Source organism: Ptychodera flava, chromosome 9 (assembly GCF_041260155.1).
Source record: "Ptychodera flava strain L36383 chromosome 9, AS_Pfla_20210202, whole genome shotgun sequence".
Classification (NCBI taxonomy): domain Eukaryota; kingdom Metazoa; phylum Hemichordata; class Enteropneusta; family Ptychoderidae; genus Ptychodera; species Ptychodera flava.
The window spans coordinates 94120-121232 of NC_091936.1; the positions used below are offsets into that span (position 1 = coordinate 94120).

General features: G+C 38.5%; 1 protein-coding gene across 4 annotated transcripts in view; it reads left to right on the plus strand.

The window, feature by feature from the left end:
- Positions 1–27113, plus strand: part of LOC139141338 (ceramide synthase 6-like) — a 281300-nt gene that overhangs the window by 20339 nt on the left and 233848 nt on the right. For 3 of the 4 annotated variants that reach the window (XM_070710972.1, XM_070710975.1, XM_070710973.1), the window contains exon 2: positions 13894–14130. In XM_070710972.1, the coding sequence (XP_070567073.1) occupies positions 13894–14130 (237 nt within the window). Of the gene's footprint in view, positions 1–10495; positions 10548–13893; positions 14131–27113 lie in introns of all 4 variants that reach the window. The other variant, XM_070710974.1, reaches the window with a different exon arrangement.

Sequence of the window (27113 nt, forward strand, 5' to 3'; positions counted from 1 at the left end):
ATTTGACATTGACACAGCAGCCTCTTCCCATCCACAAGATTTATCATTACTCCCCTCCTTACAAGCTTCACAGTAGCATGACGTTTTATTGTGCGCCACTGCCAAGTCCAATGACAGCATAGATCTTCATTGTTCCTTTGACAGGTTTTACGTTTTCGATGGAATTTTCCTCAGCAGCAGACTCACATTCAGACTTACTGACCAGCATGTAATTTATGTTGCTTCCTTGCCTGGATCCTCATGCATGGAAATCAGCTGCATTTTGGTTGAATACTTACTTTGCTTTGCCTCACAGCTAGATCAGCCAGTTGTTTGCAAGTTCCTCCCAGGCCGTCACATGGCCCTTTTCCATAGCCAGCTTCAAAGTAGTTCCACTTAACTTTTATTCCGAACCGCTCTTCATGGATCAATATTAAATTGAAGATGTGTTTATTCTGATATTGGGAAGTAGGACTATCAGTCAGTAATGAAGCCATTTACATTCGAAAGGTAGTTTCTTTTTCAAGTAGGGAATGAGTCTTTTAATTATTGCAAGTACAGTATTGCAATCATGGCTCAGTTTGTCACTGACAAAAATCATTGATTTGAGTTGTAACTCAGCTGCTTAATCTTTATAATACAGAACAACTGGGTGGAGGGTTACCATGATGGTATTCCAATACGCACTTTGTACTTCATCTGCCAAAATACATGAATAGTTTTCAGCAAAGTCCAGTTGAACCGTGGCATGACCTGGAAGATAATTATGAAGTTGTTCATTTTACTGTACCTTAATTCACTCAATGCACATGTTGGTGTAAATCCTCAAGCTCATTCAATACAATTTCGATATACTTTGCCGTGGTAACCTCTTCCTCAACTATTTTGGTTTTGTAGGTGCTATCTTCCAGTGTTCATATTTGGCAACATTTGACTTTGTGTCTGACAGAATATTTTTCATCTGTTCAGGGCTATTTTGTGATACAAAGTGATCCGGATTTTCAGCAATTTTAATTCCCGTATTTTTCATTGCTTTAATTTTTAACATCATATTTTGGTGTTTTAGGCAAAGACATCTGTTTCTAGACATGAAGTAGTCAATTGAATTTCCACCCGTCTTAATTTACAAAATGCGGAAAACAATATTTTGATATGTGGATTCTCAGCACAGAATTTAGCATGAATATTTTTCATGAAATCTGTCATTAACCTCTTTTTGCTTTTTCACTTCAGATGTTTTCTTAACATCACTTTTTCCAGGGAACACACGGCTGTTATCATCTCACTCTATGAAATGAACGACTGGCTTTTTCAAGTCGTCTTGTCCTCTCATGCTGACATACTTTAGAAACAACTTTTCATTTTCTATCAACACCAGTCTCTGTTCTCAGTCTACTCATGCATCTATATTTCTTTATTATGTTGCCAGAAACTATTCTCCCGATTAATCTCTTCTTACTTCCCTTGTTCACAGTCTGCTCTTCTTTGATTTCCTCAAACATTGCATTTGCAAAAAGTAATTTCTTTCTTAATTGTGGCACCTTTCTTGGACTTAAACCAGCACATCTGAGTTCAGATTCTGCTTTTCCTCTTGGTGTTGAACTCATCTGAACTTCTTTTGTTGTTTGTGATTTTGGTTTATTTCCTACATGATTGAACAACCTTTGATATTTTCTGCTGACTCTGCTCGCGTTTTTTTTCTGTAGCTCCATTTTCATTCTTTGTATCTCTCTGTGTGCCCTAGATACCGCTCTACTTACTCTCTTCTTTGTACTACTTCGAAAATTCAGTTTTACAACTAATCTATCCGATGACGTTTTTGTAGTTGATTGTGAAGGTAAGTTCGTCAAAGACCTGGTTTTCACACCTTCAGAATGTGAGACAGGTGTCGTATTCTGTGACTGACATAGTGCTTTGTTGGCTTTTTGTCTTCTATATTATCAGAATCAAATCTGGTACATAGATTTAGTTGCAAATGGCAAGAACTGATTAGTTTTTGGCCGGTGTGGCTTGCTTACTTTTTGCTTATTTGCATAATTAATGATTTAAGAAAAAAAGGATATATATTGAGAATGACTGAACACATCCTGATGAGATTTGCTACAAATGTTGATCACACCAAGATGTATCAGCGGTGAAAGATATTAAGGGTTGATGTGAAAGATAATTGCTTATTTGCATATTTAATGAACTTTCCTAATTAGGAATACATATCTGAATTGGCTAGATTATAATTGACAAAACTTGGTATATATATTAAAGATACTATGATATTAGCATTATTGAAAGTCATTGAGCATTTCTGCTTCAGCCAATTCCTAATATGCATATTTAATGAACTTTCTTAATTAGGGATATATATCTAAATTGACTGGACCAAAGTTGATGAAACTTGCTACATATATTGAAGATACTATGATACAATATTCTTAAAAAGTCATTAAGCATTTTTACTTAACCCAACTCCCAATTTGCATATTTAATAAACTTTTGAAATTAGGGATTTGTATTTGAATTGAATTGACCAAAATAAATGAAACTTGCTATGTACATTAAAGATACTATGATATAAGATTATTGAAAGTAAATTAAGCATTTTGCACCAGCCAATTCCTTATTTGCATATTTAAGGTACTTTCCTAATTAGTTATATATATCTGAATTGACTCATCCAAAGTTGATGAAACTTGCTATTTACATTGAAGATATATGATTTAATATTATTGAAAGTCATTAATTAGTTGTACTTCAGCCAATTCCTTATTTGCATATGCAATGAACATTTCTAATTAGGGATATATATCTGAATTGACTCGACCAAAGTTGACGAATCTTGCTACATATATGTAAGATACTATAATACAACATTATTGAAAGTCAATTTCTAATTTGCATATTTGATGAACTTTCTTAATTAGGGATATTTATCTGTATTGAATAGACCAAAGTTGACAAAACTTGTTATGTACGTTAAAGTTACTGTGATACAACATTATTGAAAGTGGGTAGCCTCACTTACTGTGGGATGGATGGCTTTCTATAATGATCTGAAACAGTTATGGGCCATTGGCACCAAACCCTTGCAAGAGTTCATGAACTTACACAGGCTGTAAGACAAAAAAATGACCATAACTTTGATGACCTATTTGGATGATACCCACATCTACAATTCCTTTTAAGACCTTGTGGTGCCAAAACTATACATTAGCCACTACTATTGTTTTAGTTTTTGGATTACTTATTATTGTTTTTGCTTTAAACATCCACTTACAAATATATCGTCTGCTTTTTAGCTCCGCTGTCGACGCGACGCGGAGCTTATCAAATAGGTTGATTTTCCGTCGTCATCGTCGTCGTCCGTCAACAACAGCCTTCTCCTCTGAAACCGCAAGTCCAATCGGGTCAGTCACAATCAGGGTGCGCTAGAGTGTGTCACTTAGGTCAAAATTTCAAGTTCATGATAACTGTCCAGTTAAATAATATGTTGAAAGGTTATGGTATGGGGCATATCTTCCTAAAAATTGGTGAAGCAAACGTCTTTAGTTTTACCACAGTGCACATTGTTTTATATGGTCGACACAGTGTCACGGACGCTACAGAAATGTTGTACATGAAACACAAATGTCATAATAAAATTTTAAACAATGATTTGTTAAGGCTTTCTTATGTTATTACAATATAAAAGATGCATATTGGCATTAAAATAAGCTATACTTGGTATGATTTGCTTAATTTTTCCATGAATAAACACAACCTCAAGTTTAGTGAGAAATACAACAATATTGATCATATTTCTTAATAGGACTTTCAACTTCTCTATGTCCTTCCGCTGGTATGCTGTACCTAAAAGTTTTATTGTCATGAATTAACCATGCTATAGCAACAATATTAATACCATTCAGTGTAATCAAAATGAACTTCTTAACATTTCTTACATTTCTTACTTATCTATTTAACATTTTCATATGCCAATAGCAACAATCATCAAGTTTCAGCATCTTTGACATGAAAATGGGTTAATATTTCACGTTTGTGAAAAATTCCTTTCAACTTTGCTGCAAATTAACTCATTGGTCATTCTTGATAACAGAGACTTACATAGTTTGTAAATGTCGCAAATAAGCCTTATGTGCCAGTTGGGTTCCAGTGCCATTGGGACTATTTTGTTGATATGTGTGTGAAGTCATATGTGTGTCATGTCAATTAATTGCTAACTTGCATATTTCATGGGTTTTTAGCTACTATAGACTATAGTCTATAGAAGCTATTGGGATGGGTATCCGTCCGGCATCCGTCGTCAGTCTGTATGTATGTATGTATGTATGTATGTCCGTTTGTGAGGCGTCCGTCCACTCAAATATCTTCAGAACCGCAGTACTTACTGATTTGATATTATTTGTTGTGTAAATGAAAAATATGATTTTGAGAAACTGGTTTTTTTAGCTGCTATAGACTGTAGTTTATAGAAGCTATTGGGATGGGTATCCGTCCGGCGTCCGGCGTCAGTCTGTATGTATGTATGTATGTATGTATGTATGTATGTATGTATGTATGTATGTATGTCCATTTGTGAGGCGTCCGTCCACTCAAATATCTTGAGAACCGCAGTACTTACTGATTTGATATTTGTTGTGTAGATGAAAAATATGATTTTGAGAAATTGTTTTCTTCAATATTTTGATATTGTTGAAAATAGGCAAATTAATGCCAAAAAAGGCGTTTTTGGTAAAAAATCTTCTTCTTCATAACAGCTGGTCAGACAGCTTTGTTATTCGGTATACAGGTCCCTAGGGACAACCCTACTTAGATTTGTTCAAATTGTGATGAAATATGCAAATCTGTATTTTTAAGGAATTTTTTTGTCATTTTTGATCAAATTTGACTTACATTGTATGTAATTCTTGTACTGTATAAACCCTATCAATTCGCCCAGAAAAAAATAATTAATATGATTTTAAATAATTGAATTAATTAGGAAATCATTAAAGCCAAAATAATTTTAGTGTAGAATTATCAGAAAGTTCAACTTTTTTTGACAGTTCATAGTGAAATGCTTGCCATCTTGGAGGATTGAAACATGTAAAGGCAACTTTCCTGAATCCCAACTTTGATATATCCTAAAAGTCATTTATTGTGCCCTGTATGTTATCTTAAAGAAATTACTCAAAATAGTTTGTCATGATAGGGTGGTCAAATAAATAGAGAAAGTTCTAATTTCCATTTATGGTTGACTTGGTAAGGATAAAGTAAAATTACTTTTTGAGGAAAAAAATAGAGTGGTCAATTAAAAGAGTGGTCAAAGTGATAGGGTTTTTATGGTAAAGCTGGGCTGTAAGATTCCTCGTGCTATTTATAGCAATTATGCAATCTGTGTAAACAGTGCAATGAAAGTGTTACATGATGCTTTTGATGACCTTGAACTTCTTAAGTTTCAAACATTTGTCTCTTCTGTGTGCTTTCTCGGAGTACGTACAGTCTCAACTTATTCAACAGAACTTACTTACAATGTTAATTTGAAAGTTAAAATTTGCTTGGTTAATAGGATGAAAATACTGATAAAAAGATAACCAGATTAAGATTCTTTATAACCTGACAGATATGCTGTTTTTTTATGACGAAAATCTTGATTTAAGCAAGTCTTGTTTACTTTAATTAGAATGTAATTAACTCTCATTTATTAGCTACTATAGACTAATATAGTCTATAGAAGCTATTGGGATGGGTATCTGTCCGACATGCGCTGTCAGTATTTATATATGTATGTATGCATGTATGTCCATTTGTGAGGCATCGGTCCACTCAAATATCTTGAGAACTGCAGTACTTACTGATTTGATGTTTGTTGTGTGGATAAAATATATGATTTTGAGAAACTCTTTCTATTAATTTTTGATATCGTTGAAAATATGCAAATTAGCACCAAAAAAGGTGTTTTTGGTAAAAAATCTTCTTCTTCACAATCACTGGTCAGACAGCTTTGTTATTTGGTATACAGGTCCCTAGGGATAACCCAACTTAAAAATTGTGATGAAATATGCAAATCTTTATTTTTACGAATTTTTTTTTTCCATTTTTGGTCAGGCTATCCTGAAATGAGCTATCAAAGATATCCACCTTCTTCATCAATACATGTGTCACAAAAGGTTATTCTCTACATAACACAGCAGAGCTCTGTCAACTGTTGAGTCGCTTGTTAGCTCCCATATAATATGCATATGTATATATGCAAATGGGAGGTATTCGTATAAGGTGGAAAAATGTCGTCTGTATGTATGTATGTATGTATGTCCGTCCACATCAAAAACTCCTAAACCGTAGCACCTACTGTCTTAGTATTTGGTGTACAGGTGCACCTAGGGGTGGAGATGTGAATTTGTTCAAATGAACATGTCAGTGCCAAAAATATGGCTAAAACTCAGTAAGCAGAGGTCAGATTTGGTTGAAACTTGGTATGCAGATTTCTTTAGGTATTCTAAAGTATGTGTGCAAAAATTGGGATGAAATTTGCATGTTTGTATTTTAGGGTATTTTTTCAGTTTTTAGTCAAAAAATCTTGTTCTCTGAAATCGCTTGTCTGATTGCTATGAAACTTCATATTCATGTTCCTCAGAATGACCTCAGTCATGCTTGTGCAAATTGTATTGATATTGTCATATTTGTAATTTTGGGGCAATTTTCCCAATTTTTGATAAAAATTTTTTTTATCCAAAAACTACTGATTTGATAGCTTTGATATTTGGTATACAGGTATCTAAGATTAATCCCAATATACTGTATTGAAGGTATGTTGAAACTGGCAATTAGGTATCTAAGATTAATCCCAATATACTGTATTGAAGGTATGTTGAAACTGGCAATTTTTTTTTTATTTTGGGGGCAATTTCTGCCTTTTCTGGTCGAAAAATTGTTCTCCTAAAACTTGTGATCTGGTAGCTTTGATATCTAGTGTACAGGTTCCTAGGGTTTATGTTAATGAGATATATTTAAAATTAGGATGAAATCTGCAATTTTGTATTTTGGGGGGCAATTTTTCTCATTTTTGGTCAAAAAATTTATTTCTCAAAATTTATAAGTCTGATTGCTTTGATATTTAGTAAATTGGTTCTTAGGGTTTTTGTTAATAAGATATATTGAAATTAAGTTGAAATCCGGAATTTTGAATTTTTGGGACAACTTTGCGAAACTGTCAGTTTTACTGGGATATCTTTCATTTTGTATTTTTAAGATTTGTTTTGGTAATTTTATACCTACTAGAAGTAAGAGTATATAATGTGTTGATTTAGTAAGCATTTGATATGGATAACTTTATTTGGTGTTGAAATGCGGTAAAAAAATCCTGGCAGATTTTGAAAAAATTCCAAACAAATGCCAATAAAAAATTCAGCCAGAGAAGGTTTGATAAAAAGAAAAGGTGGGAGAGTGGGGAAAAAAGAATGTACAATGGATCGGATAAAAAAGATGATGTACCTCACCGATCTTCCAGACACCATCCCTCATCAAATGGTCCACCCCATGTATTTTTGTGCGTAATTAACCATGCAGTGTATTTTTTTAACATGTCAAGTTAGATAAGGATTTGAAAGGAATAGTCAAGTTCACCACAGTTTAACTTTATCTCTTGTGTCATCATCCTTGTGTACTTGGTTAAGTTTGTAAGTTGCTCCAGATGTGGATGCACCAGCTGTTCTGGAAGAAAACAATGTTTACTTTTCCCTGTATAGGGTTTTCTGAGTAATGATTTTATGTTGAAATTTCTCCATGTATCTGGTGTATAGGCAAAGTGTAAACATTGGTTGCATGTTATGTATTTCAGTCCATGTCAAATATTGTAAATGAAAAATCAAGAACAGTTTACTGTGTGCTTGTAAAAGATAACATATTTGTCAATACATAAACTGCCTTGCAGATTGATTGTCTGAAAGAGTATCACAGAAGTAGAAAAGGAAAAGAAACTAATCAAATTACTGTAACATATTCACTCTCAGTGCCTGTATAGGCCTATACTTAACTATTTCATCATTACATTCAGCTGTTTGTTATATCTTTATCACTCTTCATGGGCCAAGGCACACTTGGGGTCAATGTCATCACTCTGTGCCAGTCTGTGTATGTCAGTCTGTCTGTACATGTATGTCCATGTTTCATACAATTGTTAACTTGTTTTGATAACTATATGGGAGCGAACAGTGATGTTGTCACTATTTTTTTTTCAAAACCGCTGGTCAGACAGCTTTAATATTTGATTTACAGGTCCCTAGGATGACCTTAGTGAGATAATTTCATACAGTCAGGAAATACTTAATTTTGTATCCATGTCTATAGTAGCTTCAGGGACTTTGGCCCTATATTTTAATTTTTTGATATTGTTGAAAATATGTAAGTTAGTGCCAAAAAAGGTGTTTTTGGTAAAAAATCTTCTTCTTCATAACCACTGGTCAGACAGCTTTGTTATTTGGTATACAGGTCCCTAGGGATAACCCAACTTAGATTTGTTCAAATTGTAATGAAATATGCAAATCTGTATTTTTTAGGAATTTTTTGGTCATTTTTGGTCGAAACTTTATTTCATCAAAACGGCTCATCTGATAGCTTTGATATTTGGTATACAGGTTCCTACAGATAAACTAAATGGTCAGAAATGTTCAAATTGTGGTGATGTATGCCTTTAAATAATACTTTTATCCATTTTTAGCTACTATAGACTATAGTCTATAGAAGCTATTGGGATGGGTATCCGTCCGGCGTCCGTCGTCAGTCTGTATGTATGTATGTATGTATGTATGTATGTATGTATGTATGTCCGTTTGTGAGGCGTCCGTCCACTCAAATATCTTGAGAACCGCAGTACTTACTGATTTGATATTTGTTGTGTAGATGAAAAATATGATTTTGAGAAACTGTTTTTTTTTATTTTTTGATATCGTTGAAAATAGGCAAATTAATGCCAAAAAAGGTGTTTTTGGTAAAAAATCTTCTTCTTCATAACCGCTGGTCAGACAGCTTTGTTATTTGGTATACAGGTCCCTAGGGACAACCCAACTTAGATTTGTTCAAATTGTGATGAAATATGCAAATGTGTATTTTTAAGGAATTTTTTTTGTCATTTTTGATCAAAATTTGACTTACATCATATGTAATTCTTGTACTGTGTAAACCCTATCAATTTGCCCAGAAAAAAATAATTGATATGATTTTAAATAATTGAATTAATTAGGAAATCATCAAAGCCAAAATAATTTTAGTGTAGAGTTATCAGAAAGTTCAACTTTTTTTGACAGTTCATAGTGAAATGCTTACCCTTACCAGCTTTGAGGATTAAAATATGTAAAGGCAACTTTCCTGAATCCCAACTTTGACATATTCTGAACCATCATTTATTGTGCCATGTATGTTATCTAAAAGAAATTGCTCAAAATAGTTTGTCATGATAGGGTGGTCAAATAAAAAGAGCTAGAGAAAGTTCTAATTTCCATTTATGGTTGACTTGGTAAGGATAAAATAAAATTACTTTTTGAGGAAAAAAATAGAGTAGTCAATTAAAAGAGTGGTCAAAGTGATAGGGTTTTTATGGTAAAGCTGGGCTGTAAGATTCCTCGTGCTATTTATAGCAATTATGCAATCTGTGTAAACAGTGCAATGAAAGTGTTTCATGATGCTTTTGATGACCTTGAACTTCTTAAGTTTCGAACATTTGTCTCTTCAGTGTGCTATCTCTGAGTACGTACAGTCTCAACTTATTCAACAGAACTTACTTACAATGTTAATTTGAAAGTTAAAATGTGCCTGGTTAATAGGATGAAAATACTGATAAAGAGATAACCTGATTAAGATTCTTTATAACCTGACAGATATGCTATTTTTTTATGACGAAAATCTTGATTTAAGCAAATCTTGTTGACTTTAATTAGAATGTAATTAACTCTAGTTTATGTATGTCCGTTTGTGAGGCGCCCGTCCACTCAAATATCTTGAGAACTGCAGTACTTATTGATTTGATATTTTTTGTGTGGATAAAATATATGATTTTGAGAAACTGTTTTTATTAATTTTTGATATTGTTGAAAATATGCAAATTAGCACCAAAAAAGGCGTTTTTGGTAAAAAATCTTCTTCATAACCACTGGTCAGACAGCTTTGTTATTTGGTATACAGGTCCCTAGGGATAACCCAACTTAGATTTGTTAAAATTGTGATGAAATATGCAAATCTGTATTTTTACGGAATTTTTTTGTCATTTTTGGTCAGGTCATCCTGAAATGAGCTATCAAAGATATCCACCTTCTTCATCAATACATGTGTCACAAAAGGTTATTCTCTACATAACACAGCAGAGCTCTGTCAACTGTTGAGTCGCTTGTTTTTTCAAAACCGCTGGTCAGACAGCTTTAATATTTGGTTTACAGGTCCCTAGGATGACCTTAGTGAGATAATTTCATACAGTCAGGAAATACTTAATTTTGTATCCATGTCTATAGTAGCTTCAGGGACTTTGGCGCTATGTTTACTTTATATTCAGTTGATTAGGGTTTCGAGACCACGGGTCTGATTTTGAGAAGAAGATTTTTAAGGTATTATTTTTCTGATTTTTCATTGACCTTTGACCTCCCCTATACCTATGCAGCTAAGCTATGGCTATGGCTTATTCTGGCCTATGTCCGAGAGAGCCAGCGTCTATTGGACAATGACCAGTAGGGGACCAAATTGCACTCCACAATTTTGGGGATTCCACTTGACCTTTGACCATTGGTATCTTCCTGCAACTCATTTATTATGCACATATCTAATCCTGGGCTTGCTAATAGAGCTAGGGGTCTGATTTTTGGCACATAGGGATAACTATAAGAGCAAAGTTTTTCAACAATATATCACATGACCAGCCACTTCCTGTACCTCATCAATTATGCACATATCTAATTCTGGGCAAGCCAATAGAGCTAGAGGTCTGATTTTTGGTATATAGGGATAACTAAGGGATATAATTTTTTTGACAAAATGTCATGTGACCTCGATGACCTTTGACCTCAAATATACGTATTTGTCCATTACTGAGTAACCATAAGAGCTACACCCTTCATATTTGGTATGAAGGGACACCTAATGATGACACATCCTGTACCTCATTAATTATGCACATATCTAAAGTTGACCTCAAGTACCTAAAGTTTCAGACCTTATTTACTTTTGTCATTCTTTTTTTCTGGTTTAAATATTTCTTGTTGTTTTTCTGAAACTTTAGCTACTGGAGGTCAACTTTAGCAACATGCATAGCAGAAACAGTTAGTCCCTCTTAGTTGGACCATAGACAGTCTTCCCCCCTCTACTGTCTATGGTTTGATCTGGTCTGTTAATATGTAACAGTTCATAAACAATGACAGGAAATGACTCAAGCATGTTTCAGACACTGGCTATCACTCCTGCACATTTGCAGGATTTCGCTTTTTCTTACCTCATTTGCACATTTTTGACACTGACATGTTCATTTGAACAAATTCACATCTCAACCCCTGCATCTACCTGTACACCAAATACTGAGATGGTAGCTTTGGTGGTATGGGAGCCTTTGTGTGTGACGGACATACATCCGCACATACATACCCACAAATATACAGACATACAGACGCCACTGATTCATTATATAAGCTCTTTTTGGTATTTATATACAAAACCAAATATGAGCTAAAAATGTTTTATTTCATCTGGTGAACCTGTGAGAAAAAGAATTCATGTTGAGTTGTACTCGTGATTTTTAGCTATTACCAGTCCGGGTTATGTCCATATAGAGGATAGTAGGGAAGAGCCAATGGCGTACCGTATATGTAATGAAATTAAGGCAATAACCAATCACGTAATGTATATGTAACATGGGTCAAAGGTTACGTTGGTTCACTTTGTTCAGATCGCGATATGACCTGACAGAATTACCGATCGAGTGAGACTGTTGACTACCCGGACGTATCTTAGCTCCAGTCGATTGGCGATGTTCTACCGTGTTAAAAATTGTAAGATTTCTTCAGGAATAGTTTTCTGAGTTTCTTTACCCTTGACCATATTCGACAAAGAGTTATTGGACGTTTTTCATTCTCTTTTCCAGCTTTTGGTTAACTTCTCGGCGATTGATCCGGCGCGCGTTTTTCTGAGCAAAGGGTCAATCGTACCGGGCAACGCATGGTGATCGAAAAAATCGTGCTCCATCGTGCTCCGATGACCGACTAAAACAGTTGACCCATCTTTGAAAAGCTTGAAACATTCTCTATACTGCAGATGGCAAGGTTAAATTGAAATTCGACCAAAAATAGGCGATATTTGGCGACAAATAAACTTACTGTAGATTTACAAGGGTCAAATGCTGATTTCTAGAAGCCGTACCCGGCCAGGAAATTCATCCAAATAAGTAATTCAATGTACTAACCACTCGTGTCGGTCACCATCTCGACCGTACTAAACATTGTGCGTAACGTCTACATCTAAAAACTACCCAGTGCTAAAAATAAAGGGCGAAATCAAGCCGAAAACTTCCAAACTCGTTGCAATGTACGAGCCCAGGTTTGTATGGTTAATTATTCGTGACGTTGCGGCGGCAGGTTCGCTGATTGGTCAATCGTAATATCCTCTCTATGGACATAACCCGGACTGATTACAGACTGTAGTCTGTAGAAGCTATTGGGATGGGTATCCGTCCGGCGTCAGTCTGTATGTATGTATGTATGTATGTATGTCCGTTTGTGCGGCGTCCGTCCACTCAAATATCTTCAGAACCGCAGTACTTACTGATTTGATATTTGTTGTGTAGATGAAAAATATGATTTTGAGAAACTGCTTTTTTTTTAATTTTTTGATATTGTTGAAAAATATGCAAATTAGTACCAAAAAGGCGTTTTTGGTAAAAAATCTTCTTCTTCTTAACCGCTGGTCAGACAGCTGTGTTATTTGGTATACAGGTCCCTAGAGGTTAGATTTGTTCAAATTGTGATGAAATATGTAAATCTAAGATCTGTATTTTTAAGGAATTTTTTTGTCATATTTGGTCAAAACTTTATTTAATCAAAAGCTCTTGTCTGACAGCTTTGATATTTGATATACAGGTTCCTACAGATGAACTAAATATGATCCATTAAATATATGATGAAATCTGCAATTTTGTATTTTTGGTGTAGTTTTTGCCAGTTTTGTTCAAAAATGTGTTTCTCAAAAACTACTTGTCTGATGCCTTTGATATTTGGTATACAGGTTCCTAGGGGTTGTCTTATTGATGAAATCTTCAATTTTTGTATTTTCGGGTCAATTTTTGCCATTTTTGGTCAAAATATTTGTTTCTGAAAAGTTACTCATCTGATAGCTTTGATATTTGGTATACAGGTTCCTAGGCTTTATCTTAATGCAATATATTGAAATTATGATGAAATCTTCACTTTTGTATTTTGCAGCTAATTTTGCCATTTTTGGTCAGGCCATCCTTTAATGAGCTATCAAAGATATCAACCTTCTTCATCAATACACTTGTCACAAAAAGTTATTCTCTACAAAACACAGCAGAGCTCTGTCAACTGTTGGGTCACTTGTTTTTTCAAAACCGCTGGTCAGACAGCTTTAATATTGGGTTTACAGGTCCCTCAGATGACCTTAGTTAGATAATTTCGTATTGTCAGGAAATAGTTCATTTTGTATCCATGTCTATGGTAGCTTCAGGGACATTGGCCCTATGTTTAAGTATTTCAAGTACACCCTGAATGTATCATGATTTCAGCAACCTATGCCATACAGTGGTTGTTTGACCCCCTAACTATTAAATATCTTTGATATATACACTCACTTTGGCATGCCACATATAACAAAATGTGAGCAAAGTGTAATTGATACTATTTTTAAAAGTTAGGCCACTAATTTGCAAACTGATCTGATTTTTCTTCATGATAGGTTCATTGCTACACCAATTGCTATGTGCTTAAGTATAAAGACAAAACGTGCTAACAAAGCTGAACCCAACACTATTCTTGAAAAGGTGTTCAAGACAGTCACCAACAATCCATCAAAAAAACATGTGGAAGGATTGTCCAAACAGCTTGATTGGAATGCTCGTCAGGTAGAAAGATGGTTCCGTCATCGTCGCAATCAAGAGAGACCCACCATGTTGAAAAAGTTCTGTGAAAGCAGGTAAGCAAACATCTAAAAAGTTAATAAATCCATCCCATGAATTTCCAATCAACTCATCAACAAACATTTTTGACTGACTGAAGGTCATATGTGTTATTGTGGTTGAGTTGATCATATCAGGAAGTGAATATTTTGTCTGTAAATAACAAAAAGTCAAAAACTCCTGAAAAGAATGTTGATATTTAATGGTGCAGATGTTCAGAACGTGGTGAAGGTTACAGTTTGTTAAAGCCATTACTTGCAAGGCAGCTTAACTTCAGTGGGTTCATTGTTTCGAATGACTGACACATGGAAGCAACGCGAGCAACTGCTCCAGAAAACTGGCAAAAATCTTTTCCACGGAGATAAATATAGCTCTGTGCCACCATAGTACCTTTTGTGAATACTTTAGACATAAGGTTATGAGCCAAATACTGTCTGTTTTACAGTTTCAAAAGACTTAATGATGAAAAATCCTTTCTGTACACGGTCAGTGGCGTCATTTCAAACTGCTGTCAATCACGAAGTGACGCGCAGAACGTGCTAACGATCAAACATTTGCTGTGTACACTAGATCACTTACCAAATACACAATGAAAAAAAAATCCCTTATAAATAGCATTCAATCAATAAAACCCCGAAACCGGCTGAAGACATACTGCCGCGGTTTAGCTAAAATGGTTTTCATTCAATATTTCATAAGACTTTGCTTGTGACAATGCGCATAATTTAGGTATGTTTGTACGGCTAAAGCCAGTGTAGTATTTACGGTAGTTCTCTTTTTGGAAGATGTGGTGGCCCTCAAAAGGGCCGTTTGGTTTGTGTCAAAGACACAAACCAAACGTTGACACTTACTGTCAACGGTGACCCATGTACGAGCGATGTGGAGGATTTGGGTACAGGGACCATATGAGCTGCAAAACACAATAGAGCATAATTTCCCTCTTTGAGACAACAGCCCCTTCGGCCCACATCAGATGTGCCTTGCGATCAATGTACCTGGCATCTATCCAGGTACCTCTCCTGCACAGAAGAGTTCAGTATTTTCTGTACAAATTTCTTCTGATGCCAGCGTTCAGGTCACAAGCCTGCTGTCCAGTTCCAAACCACTTCTGCCGTACTGTTGTTACACAGGCCAGGGCTGACAAAAGCAGTGCCGACATTCTTCTGCATTCTGATCTCTCTGTATATGGATATCGGCGGAGAGTCGGTGGTTTTCCTGCAGCATAGAATCTACCTCCGCTTCTCATCGACGTCTATGCATTTCTTCTAGATCGATCTCCCATCCAAAATGAGTTATAATGCCACATATGACAGCCTCCTGCTCGTCATTCAGAGAGAGAGAGAATTGCCTACTCATGTCTGTTCGCGAACTGTAATGATGTGAAAATTACTGGCGTCACTAAATATACAAATAGATAAGTGTCAATGACGCTTACCTTTGCTTATCGACCAATAAGCTGGGCAAAGGTTTTTGTGAGGAAACCACGTGACCCTAAAAAATATATCATTTACATTTACTCCAAACTGTTGACAAAATCCTAACATTATCAACATGCAGGAAAAAGTAATTATTAATGGCAATTGTACTTGGTACAATATATATTTGAAACAATTGACAAAAGTTGTTTTTAGCTCCTCAGTTTTATATACTGAGGAGCTGTTAGAATTGAAAACCAGTATGGCGGCGTCAACTTTTACTTCCTTCCGTCAACTTTTACTTCCTTCTGTCAAGATTTGGCCAATGAACTTCCATCTGTATGTCCATGTGTCATGTGATAAACTGGTGCATGTTGGGGCCAATTACAGTGAAATTTGATCAAGCTGCAAAACTTCATTAGCCAAGGTGTTGTTTTAATCGATGTGTATCAGCGATTTTTAGGACATTAACACAGCAGGGTTTGATGTGGTCTTGTTTACATCTTTAATCAGCTAAACCTTTCAGTTACACATCACACTAGGGCCACTCCACTGAACGCCAGACAGAGAAACATAAACAAATCACCAAGCTTTGCAATGTCATGTATGTTTCTTTTTTATTCCCGATGAACAAGCTTAAGTGAGCATGAAAGTTCACCAAGTTTTTGAAATTTTCGCTTGATCAGTCTCAGTGAATCTACATGTTAAACAATTTTTAGCTACTATAGACTATATTCTACAGAAGCTATTGGGATGGGTATCCGTCCGGCGTCCGTCGTCAGTCTGTCTGTATGTATGTATGTATGTATGTATGTATGTCCGTTTGTGAGGCGTCCGTCCACTCAAATATCTTCAGAACCGCAGTACTTACTGATTTGATATTTGTTGCGTAGATGAAAAATATGATTTTGAGAAACCGTTTTTTTTTAATTTTTTGATATTGTTGAAAATAGGCAAATTAATGCCAAAAAAGGTGTTTTTGGTAAAAAATCTTCTTCTTCATAACCGCTAGTCAGACAGCTTTGTTATTTGGTATACAGGTCCCTAGGGATAACCCAACTTAGATTTGTTCAAATTGTGATGAAATATGCAAATCTGTATTTTTAAGGAAATTTTTTGTCATTTTTGATCAAATTTGACTTACATTGTATGTAATTCTTGTACTGTATAAACCCTATCAATTCGCCCAGAAAAAAATAATTAATATGATTTTAAATAATTGAATTAATTAGGAAATCATTAAAGCCAAAATAATTTTAGTGTAGAATTATCAGAAAGTTCAACTTTTTTTGACAGTTCATAGTGAAATGCTTACCATCTTGGAGGATTGAAACATGTAAAGGCAACTTTCCTGAATCCCAACTTTGATATATTCTGAACTACCATTTATGTTATCTAAAAGAAATTGCTCATAATAGTTTGTCATGATAGGGTGGTCAAATAAATAGAGATAGAGAAAGTTCTAATTTCCATTTATGGTTGACTTGGTAAGGATAAAATAAGATTACTTTTTGAGGAAAAAAATAGAGTGGTCAATTAAAAGAGTGGTCAAAGTGATAGAGTTTTTATGGTAAAGCTGGGCTGTAAGATTCCTCGTGTCATTTATAGCAATTATGCAATCTGTGTAAACAGTGCAATGAAAGTGTAACATGATTCCTTATAATGCTTTTGATGACCTTGAACTTCTTAAGTTACAAACATTTGTCTCTTCAGTGTGCTTTCTCTGAGTACGTACAGTCTCAACTTATTCAACAGAACGAACTTACAATATTAATTTGAAAGTTAAAATGTGCTTGGTTAATAGGATGAAAATGCTGATATTAAAAGATAACCAGCTCAAGATTTTTATAACCTGACAGATATTGTTACAGCCAAAATTCTCTGTTCACTATTTGGAGTAAGAGATTACAGATTCCAATTGATATCAGCGTAGAGTGTGTTGACCCACAACACGTTTTCAAGACTGAGTTCATTGATACAATCAGTGTTTACCTTTCTATTACACAACGCGATGCATAGAAAGACACTACGTGGCCTAACAGCCTTTAGTGTGGGAAACGCCTCCTTGAAAGTTGCAAGTCAAGGAGATCTGAGCACATTTTTCCTCGCCAGAATTGCTTGTAAAGACGTTTTTGCGGAACAGATTTCAGCCTGTTCAGTGCTACAGTTGTCTATGAGCCCACAAAATATCCGGTAAGCTTCTATCTTATTGTATATTGAGTTAACAGCTGAATGAGTTTTCCAAGGAACTCTTTTGGCCTTGTGCATACAAGGGCGTCGCCCCTGCAAGGCAAATCTATACGGACAATGAACAAGGACAAAGAACACTTATACGGACATTGATTGAGTTAATTCATGTTTGATCTAAGACTTATTAGTTTAGTTGCTTTAGTGATTGTACTTTCATGCAACTTTGATTTAGTTATAACTGTTGCAAAGCAGTTAAATTGTTCATGCTCTGTAAGTCATGGTCGTTTATGCAAATGAGATCTTGTAAACAAAGGTAAGCGTTCAGTCACCGTTAGAGGGCGTTTAATGAGGCAGGTCCTATGACTTGACTCACTGATTTGACCTTTGACCCCTAGGTCATTACAGAGTATGAATTTTAGCTTAGTTCTTATTTTTTCTGTATTTTTCTGATTTATTTCAGTTAATCGTTCCAATACGTTTCATTACGTTATCTGGAAGACTTGCTTATATTTGAATAATCCCGTGATGATTAGATCGGATATTTGCTTTGTCTTACTTATGGAGGAACGCATTACGGAATATCACTCATAGATGACAATTGCACAGTAGTCGCAGACAAATTATTTTGAGTCTTAAAGGATTTGTTTGCGCGCTACATTTCTCATTAACGGATATTTCCATCGGACTTGTGATATTCACCTAAGTCAAGCCATGGCAAGTGAATTGCAACAACCAAGGCGTAGTAGCCGTATCAAGAAACAAACAGAAGAAGGTATGGCATTCGCATTAGATACTAAGGAAGCACAGTTACAGAAACTGGCACGGAAGATGACAAGAAGAAGGGAGAAGATCTCAAAAATGTTAAATGAGGAACAAGGGAGATCTGCAATCGAGAAGCAGTACACGAAAATGATGACAAACTTTCAGGAGTTTGTCATTGCCAAAGACCAATTTAAGTCATTGGTAGGAGGCAGAGACGATTATCAAGAATTTAGTAAATGGATGAATGGAGTATACTCATCCCTGCAAGGTTTCCTTCATAGAGTCGACAACTGGCACACTAGAAGCGAGACCAAGTCACACGCCTCAGTCCAAGATGACAACCACAGTGTACTTTGGAAGAGCGCTTCCCAAGTCGGTAGCATAGTCAGTCGCATGTCTTCACGCTCAAGACACTTGACAAGTGTTATCACTGCTATACGAATGGAAGACCAAAAGAAAGCAGAGCTTATGGCAAAGGCAGCGATACTGAAGGAGAAACAAGCATTAAGAAGAGCACAGCAAGATCTACGAACCAAAAGGCAAGCCATAGAAGAGGCGTAGAAAGATCTACAATCAAAGGAAGAACAGCTGACCATAGACACAGAGATAGCTATGTCTGAAGCATGAAAAAGAGTCCTTTCGAGGTACGAATTGGATGGAACTGGAAATCGACCACTGCCGCATGGTATTAAGACTGAACCGCCAGATGACTACCCCGTATTCGAAGAAAGAATAGCAACTGGTGGGCATTCCAGCGACAGAGGCAAAAATCGTACGACTGGTACTCCGAAAGAAAAGTTCTACTTGGGGGAAAGTGTACTAAGCTTCGGCCGAAGACGAAATAAAGCTACTCACGACAGAATAATGGCTAAAGAAAAGAGTGAAAGAGATCACCGTCCAGAAGAAAGTGAGAGTGACAGCGGGTCTGACATTTCAGAAGACGCAGTCAGCGTAGCTGCTTCCAAAAATTCCAACAGAAGTAGCGACAGTAACATGAGTAAGACAACATGTGACGCTGCACAGTGGGCGATGATTAGAGCAATAAAGAAAATGTCCATGGTGATAAAGAAGTTTGATGGCAACATCATGGAGTACAGATCATTCATAGACGAGTTTGAAACCAAACTTGTACCAACTGCCGAAGATGACAAAGATAAACTCACTCTGCTGAGACAGTTCACCGAAGGTACAGCCCATGAAATAGTCCAAGGGTATGCAGGTATAGACGCAAGTGAAGCATATCAAGGTGCCATGGAGGAGCTGGAAGAGCGTTATGGTGATCCAAACAAGATAGCCAACGCCTACTTGAGAAAGATTTTAGACTGGCCTCAAATCAAGCCAGACAACGTTACATCGTTAGACAAGTTCGCCATCTTCCTTAATCGATGCAAGACAGCGACCCGATGTGTTGATGGACTAGAAGTACTAGAGCATTCAGAAAATATGAAGCGGATTGTCAAGAAGCTTCCTTACTTTATGCAAGATTCTTGGAGTAAGCGCACGGCAAAGATACGACAAGCCAAAAGGAAAGTAAGATTTGAAGACCTTGTCGACCTGGTGAAGTCTGAGGCTACTAGATTATCATGCCCGGACTACAGCAGACAGGCCATGGCTAGTCTCGACAACCCGGTGAAAAGGAAGAAAACCACAGAGAACGTGGAACTATCTTTCGCCACCAGTGTCACCAGTACCAGTAAGAAGACGAACCAAGGGAGCAAGAAGAGCAGCACTTCAAACTCCAAACCACACAAAGCTCAACAGAAGCCATGCCTGCACTGCCAAGATAGCAATCACTCTTTCGACAGTTGCGAACGATTGATTGCAGCCAGTCAAGAAGATACGGTTGACTTCCTGAGAAACCCAGGTGTATGTTTTGGCTGTCTAAAACCTGGTCATCGAAGTAGGCAATGCAAGCAGAAAGCTAAATGCTCCAAATGCCAAGGAAAACACCCAACGGTGCTACATCAGGATCGTCGACCAACAGCTGATAAGGATGATGATGATTCCAAGACGCCAATACAGCCAGAGAGCACCACTGTCACAGTAAACTGCCTCACCACAGAGGTAGAAGAAATACAGCCCTGTATGGGGACCGGTGCTCAAGATGACGATGACAGCAACAGGAGCAAGAACCGCAAGATCCTGCTGACTGTTATCCCAGTCAAGGCGAAGCTGAAGGGCTCAAAAAGAATGGTACAGACCTATGCCTTTCTTGACTCAGGCAGTGCTGCATCATTCTGCACAGAAACGTTACAAAGACAGCTTGGAGCCCCGGGTAGAAAGACAAGGTTGACGGTAGACACCACAATAGGCAGGGCACCCTCACCTGCGAGACGGTCACAGGCATAGAAGTGTAGGACCTAGACTGCTCAGAGCCACCATTAGAGCTGGAAACAGTGTAAACTAAACCAACGATAGGCGTCTCTGAAGACTTCATTCCCCGCCAAGAAGACATCATGAGATGGCCACATCTGAAGAACATAAAACTTCCAAGAATAGATGCCTAAATAGGACTGATGTTAGGCACTGGAGAAATAGAAGCGTTCACCCCTCTGGAGACGATACGCGGTCCGCGTAAAACGCCTTACGCATGCAGAACGCAAATAGGATGGATCCCCTTGCACGTATCCAGATATTGCGAAACGGGACAACAGATCCATCCTCCAAGCTTCAGAACAGAAATTATTGCTGTAGAAGACATGGAGGAAATGAATAAATTAGACAGGTTGGTGCGGCATTCCATTGACTTTGACTTTCCTGAGCGCATGATAGACGACAAAAGGGAGCATCTCAAGAAGACAAGAAGTTCATACAGACAGTGAACGAAACCATTGAGCTGGTAGACGGACACTACAAAATGGGACTTCCATTCAAAACCGAGAGAGTTCGACTACCCGACAACCAGCAGTATGCCTTACAACGCTTCAAAGGCCTTGAACGAAAGCTCAGAAACAACCCAAAGTTTCATACCGATTACCAGAATGCAGACATACTTGAGAAGGGATATGCAGTACAAGTCCCAAATGACGAATTAGACCGAGACGACGGAAGAGTATGGTATATACCTCACCATGGAGTATATCATCCAAAGAAACCAGAGAAGATCCGTGTTGTCTTTGACTGTTCAGCGAAGTTCCAAGGGGTGTCGTTGAACAACCTACTATTACAAGGGCCGGATCTGACGAATAATCTACTAGGAGTGTTACTACGATTTCGACAGGAACCAATCGCTTTAATGGCAGATATAGAGGCTATGTTTCACCAAGTAAAGGTTAAAGAGAAGGACAGCGACTGTCTACTCTTTTATTGGTGGCCAGATGGAAACATAGAAAGCCTTCCAAGAGTCTATAAGATGATGGTTCACTTGTTCGGTGCAGTATCATCCCCGAGCTGCGCGAACACAGCACTACATAAGATGGCCGACGACAACAGCCACCTATTCGACAATGAAGTTGTGGATACAATAAAGAGAGACTTCTACGTAGATGACTGCCTCAAGTTGGTAGAAGACGCTAAGAAGGCAATCAAGTTGACACAAGATCTGACTGCTGCTTGCAAAAGGGGCGGTTTCCGTCTAACGAAGTGGGTGAGCAACAGCCGTGAAGTATTAGAAGCCATACCGAAAGAGGAAAGAGCTAAAGAAATCAAAGATTTGAAGCTGGAATACGACTGCCTACCAGTAGAGCGTGCCCTAGGTACTTCATGGTCGGTCGAGTCAGACACAGTAGGATTCCAGATCAACATTGAAAACCGGCCTGCAACAAGAAGAGGCATACTATCAATTATCAGCTCAGTATACGATCCCATTGGACTTGGGACGCCAAGATCAGAGAAGACGACCGGAAGAAATGGCAAAGGTGGCTATCAGATCTTCCAAAACTAGAGAATGTTTCAGCCCAAAGGTGCTACAAACCAGCGGACTTCGGAGAAGTCAAGGTATGTGAGATACATCATTTTTCTGACGCCAGTGAATACGGATATGTTGTCGCATCGTACATCAGACTCATAAATGAAGACGGAAGAATTCACTGCGCCTTCCTTATGGGTAAAGCAAGGGTTGCACCATTGAAGAAAATAACAATCCCACGCCTGGAGCTAACAGCAGCTACAGTTGCAGTGAGAATGAACAGAATGTTAGAGAAGGAGCTCGACATTAAGAATGACAAGGTATACTTCTGGACAGACAGCACATCAGTGATCAAGTACTGTGCCAATGTAACCTCCCGGTTCCACACCTTCGTAGCCAACCAAATCAATATTATACGTGAAGGATCAGATCGTAAACAGTGGAAGTACGTCGATACCAAATCCAACCCGGCTGATGACGCATCAAGGGGACTGACCGTAGACAAGTTCCTGCAAAACAAACGATGGCTGCAAGGACCAGATTTCCTGTGGAAACCAGAAAGTGAATGGCCAACACAAGAAGGCATTTCCTGAGCGCTAAGCAATAAAGACCCAGAAGTTAAGCGGGAAGTATCCGTGTACAGCACCGTATTAGTAGAGCAAGCGTTTGCAGTAGAGAAGATCCTGCTACGCTATTCCAATCTGACAAAGCTAAAGAAGATACCGTTAAAGTCATTATATAAGACGCGTCTTTTATTATGATGTTGCAAATTTTGAACTCGAATCATTTCTCCAGAGAAGGGGTGCGACTTATAATATGTACATTTGTGTTTTTTTAAAGTGGGCGTGACACCATAACACTGAAATTCTCAGTTTTTTGGGGCGGAAGGGGGTGGGTACTGATTGAAGTTCGACTTTATTGAATAAATAACTTCAAAAAAATAACTGAAAGAAGAGTTTGAGTACGGTAGTTCTCTTTCGGAGGATGTGGTGGCCCTGAAAAGGGCCGTTTGGTATGTGTACCATAACAGTACGAGAGACGGTGATCGTAGTCTGACTACTCAGCTGAGTCTGAATCGGACCCAGAGTCATCAGACCAAAAGATGTCGACGAGGCGGTCAACCAGGTCTTCATCGACGGATTCGTCATCACTTTCAAGGTCCTCGTAGACGTACTCGTCTTCGGTGCCATCTAGACGATTGGATATACCGCACTTCAGGAAGGACCGGCTCACTGTCGAACGGCTGAGTTTGTCCCATGCAGTCACCACCCACTTCAAAACCAGTTCTCTGCTTGGAGGTTTCCGCTTGCCGCTTGGTGTGAAATCTGCGTCTCCGTACTTCATCCACTCGTCCCAGCGATCTTTCATGACATCTTTCACAGGCTTGTTGCAACCAACGTCGAGCGGCTGAAGGATTGGAGTCAGGCCACCGGGAATGACGGCAATGTCTACGTTGCGTGACCTCAGTTCTTGCTTGACGGCGTTTGTAAGGTGAACGGTGCAGGAGTCCCATACCAGTAATCGTCGACGGCCATCGGGCAGATGAGGAAACATGCTGTTAATGTACTCAAGGCAACCTGAAAATATAAGTGGGGAAATGATCACATTATTATAACATGACAAAGTATGAGAGTAAAAGACGCTGTACTTTCTGAACGCTGAAACTATACCGTAAAATACACGCTGGTGCAAATCGATAATCACATGTAATGAGGTCAAATCGGGAAATGTGCGCAAACTCAGTCTATTTGTAAATAAAGTTGAATATGTTAATTTCTACGTCACGATGCGCATGGTGTCTATTTTAAAATCTGCGCAAAGTTTCTTGAACAGCATAAAGATAAAGTTTTGAATGTAAACATGTGCACAGATCTAGCTGACCTGCTTTAGCTTCGGCATTTTGCTGCAAGAAAACTTCGAATAAAATGTAGACTAACCTTGTTCATCTATGTAGCCTTTTCCTTGAACTCGGACACGAACCTTGCCGGGTATAGATAGGTGACGCTGATCTCTCTTTCCCTTAAATATCACGGTTGGCGGAAACTTCGTGCCATCAGCGGCAACGGTGAAGACCGCGGTGAAACCCTTTTTCTCCGACCCGGTTGTCTTGATGTGGACTGTCTTGGCTCCAGCTCGTTCGAGTGTCCGCTCTCCGGGCATGTCGAAACGGAGGGGCGTCTCGTCCATGTTGTAAATGTCTGATAGCTGATACTGGTGTTGTTCTCGCAGTTGAATGACGAATCGATGAAAAGCGATGACTTTTTCTTCATAGTTGGCTGGCAGCTTCTGACCGAGCGATGTTTTCTTCCGGGTGGAGAGACAATGCCGATGCTTGAAACCTCGCAACCAACCATCAGACGCCTTGAAAGACGATCCGCTGGCTAGTCGAAGTGCTTGTCTCTGTAACTGCCTTCCCGTAACAGCATTGCCGAACTTACGCTGGTCATCTACCCAGTTGATGAGTTCGCTGTCTAGTGCGAGGTCGGTGACTGGTCTACCACCACCACTAAGGCGTTTCGCCGACTTGGTAGCAACTGCCAGCTCATCTTTTTTCTTCCGCCAGTCTCTGACTTGTTTTTCGCTGACACCCATGAAGCTTGCTGCTTTGCGGTTGCTGCCTAACTCAATCGCCCTTGCTACTACCTTCAACTTGAAGGCAGCATCATAGGCCATTCGGCGGGGTCGGTAGCGGGGTACCGGTGAGACGTTCTCCTTCGACATGGACATGACGTACGTGAATTTCTGTAGGTAGCGTAGATTGCACTGCTAGATGTTTCGATATGAACGAACACAGTCGAAATGTACTTCTGCCCAAAATTGTACGATTATTTATTGGAAATTTGAGCATAAATTAACACTTAGTTTTATTTTGATGCTCCGAGTTATAAAGAAAGTGACAGCGGTGTTACTTTGTCGGCAAAACTCATATCAAACTTCCAGCTTGCCGCTATCAGTCGTACGTTGTCCATGGCACTATTAGCAGGGCATTTTCACACTCCCGTGTCAAATGATCGGAGACTGGCGGTATGGGTTATCAACCAGTAGGTAAAGAATGGTGTGAAGTAATACATCTTTATTGAAACAAAAGAACATGGAGTATAAAAGATTTGATGAACGACGCTCTTTGTCTTCACGTTGGTCTATGGTTGGTACACTGGAACGTCGCTGACAACCCGGGCGTTTTCACACTTCCAGGTTAAACGATCGATCGCGATCGCTTACAGAGTTACACTCCTTCGTCAACCAGTAGGTTGAGAAAGGTGTGAAGTACGGTAATACAATTTTATTGAAACACAAGAAACAATAAAGTATCAACTTTTGATGAACAGAGCCGACCTCAGTGGTGGCCGGTAGTGTGACAGCTCTGCTGAAAAAGGGGTGCGACTTATAATGCAGACATTCTCCATTTTCGATTTTTTAAGGATTTCATCCAACGCAAGTCAATCAAACGAGGGTGCGACTTATAATGCAGATGCGTCTTATAAAATGACTTTAACGGTAGTTGGATGGTTCCTGCTAGCGAAGAAACACTTCCTAGATCGTTGTAGCAAAAGAAAACAAAACGATAAAAGCAACAATGAAGATACTACTGAGAAGAGTTGTGAAAAACCAATCCCACCTCTTACACTAGAGAAACTGCAAGGGGCTGAAGACGCAATCATGCAATACGTGCAACGAAAGCATTTCCCGAACGAAATGGCACTCCTACAGAGAAAGGAACAAGTCAGGAGATGCAGCCCATTATATAAGCTAGATCCAATCTTGGATGAGGGAATAATACAAGTTGGCGGACGCCTGGAACGTGCCTCAGTATCACCAGACAGCAAGCACCCGATAGTGCTACCGAAAGACTCACCAGTGTCAACAATCATCCTCCAAGAAATCCACAAAGAAGTCGGACACCTTGGAAGGAATTCGATGCTGGCGAAGCTAAGAGAAAAATATTGGATTCTACGTGCACCTACAGCAATCCGCAACCTCATAGCCAAATGTGTGATCTGTAGGAAATATAGAGCGAAAGTTTGTGAGCAGAAGATGTCGGACCTACCCAAGGACCGCATTACCCCCGAAGAACCACCTTTCACGCGCACAGGTGTTGATTACTTCAGACTAATAGATGTCAAACGTGGCCGTGTCACTGTGAAGAGGTATGGAGTGATTTTCACATGCATGGCGATTCGTGCGGTACACCTAGAGGTAGCCTGCTCTTTAGACACAGATTCGTGCATCAACGCCATCAGAAGATTTATAGCACGAAGAGGACAAGTTAGGTCCATCAGATCGGACAACGGGAACTTCGTCGCAGCCAACAAAGAGCTGAAGGAGAGTATCGAGAAATGGAACCAAGAGAAGATAGCCGAAACGCTCCATCAACAAGACATCAAATGGGAATTCAACCCCCCAGCAGGTTCCCATTTCGGAGGAGTATGGGAGCGTCACATCAGAACCTTAAGGAAAACTATCTTTTCCTTGCTCAAAGAACAACCACTTCGTATGACAGACGAAGCACTGCAAACACTGTTCTGTGAAGTGGAAGCCATAATAAACAGCCGACCAATCACCAGGCTGTCAGAAGATCCAAACGATCAAGAGGCATTAACACCCAACCATTTGTTGATGCTGAAACCAAAACAGGCCCTGCCACCCGGCTTGTTTCAGAAGAATGACAACTACGTCGATGGAGACAAGTGCAGTACCTGGCGGATGTATTCTGGAAGAGATGGGTAAAGGAATATCTCCCATTGCTACAAGAGAGACAGAAGTGGCTCGAGATCAGAAGAAACCT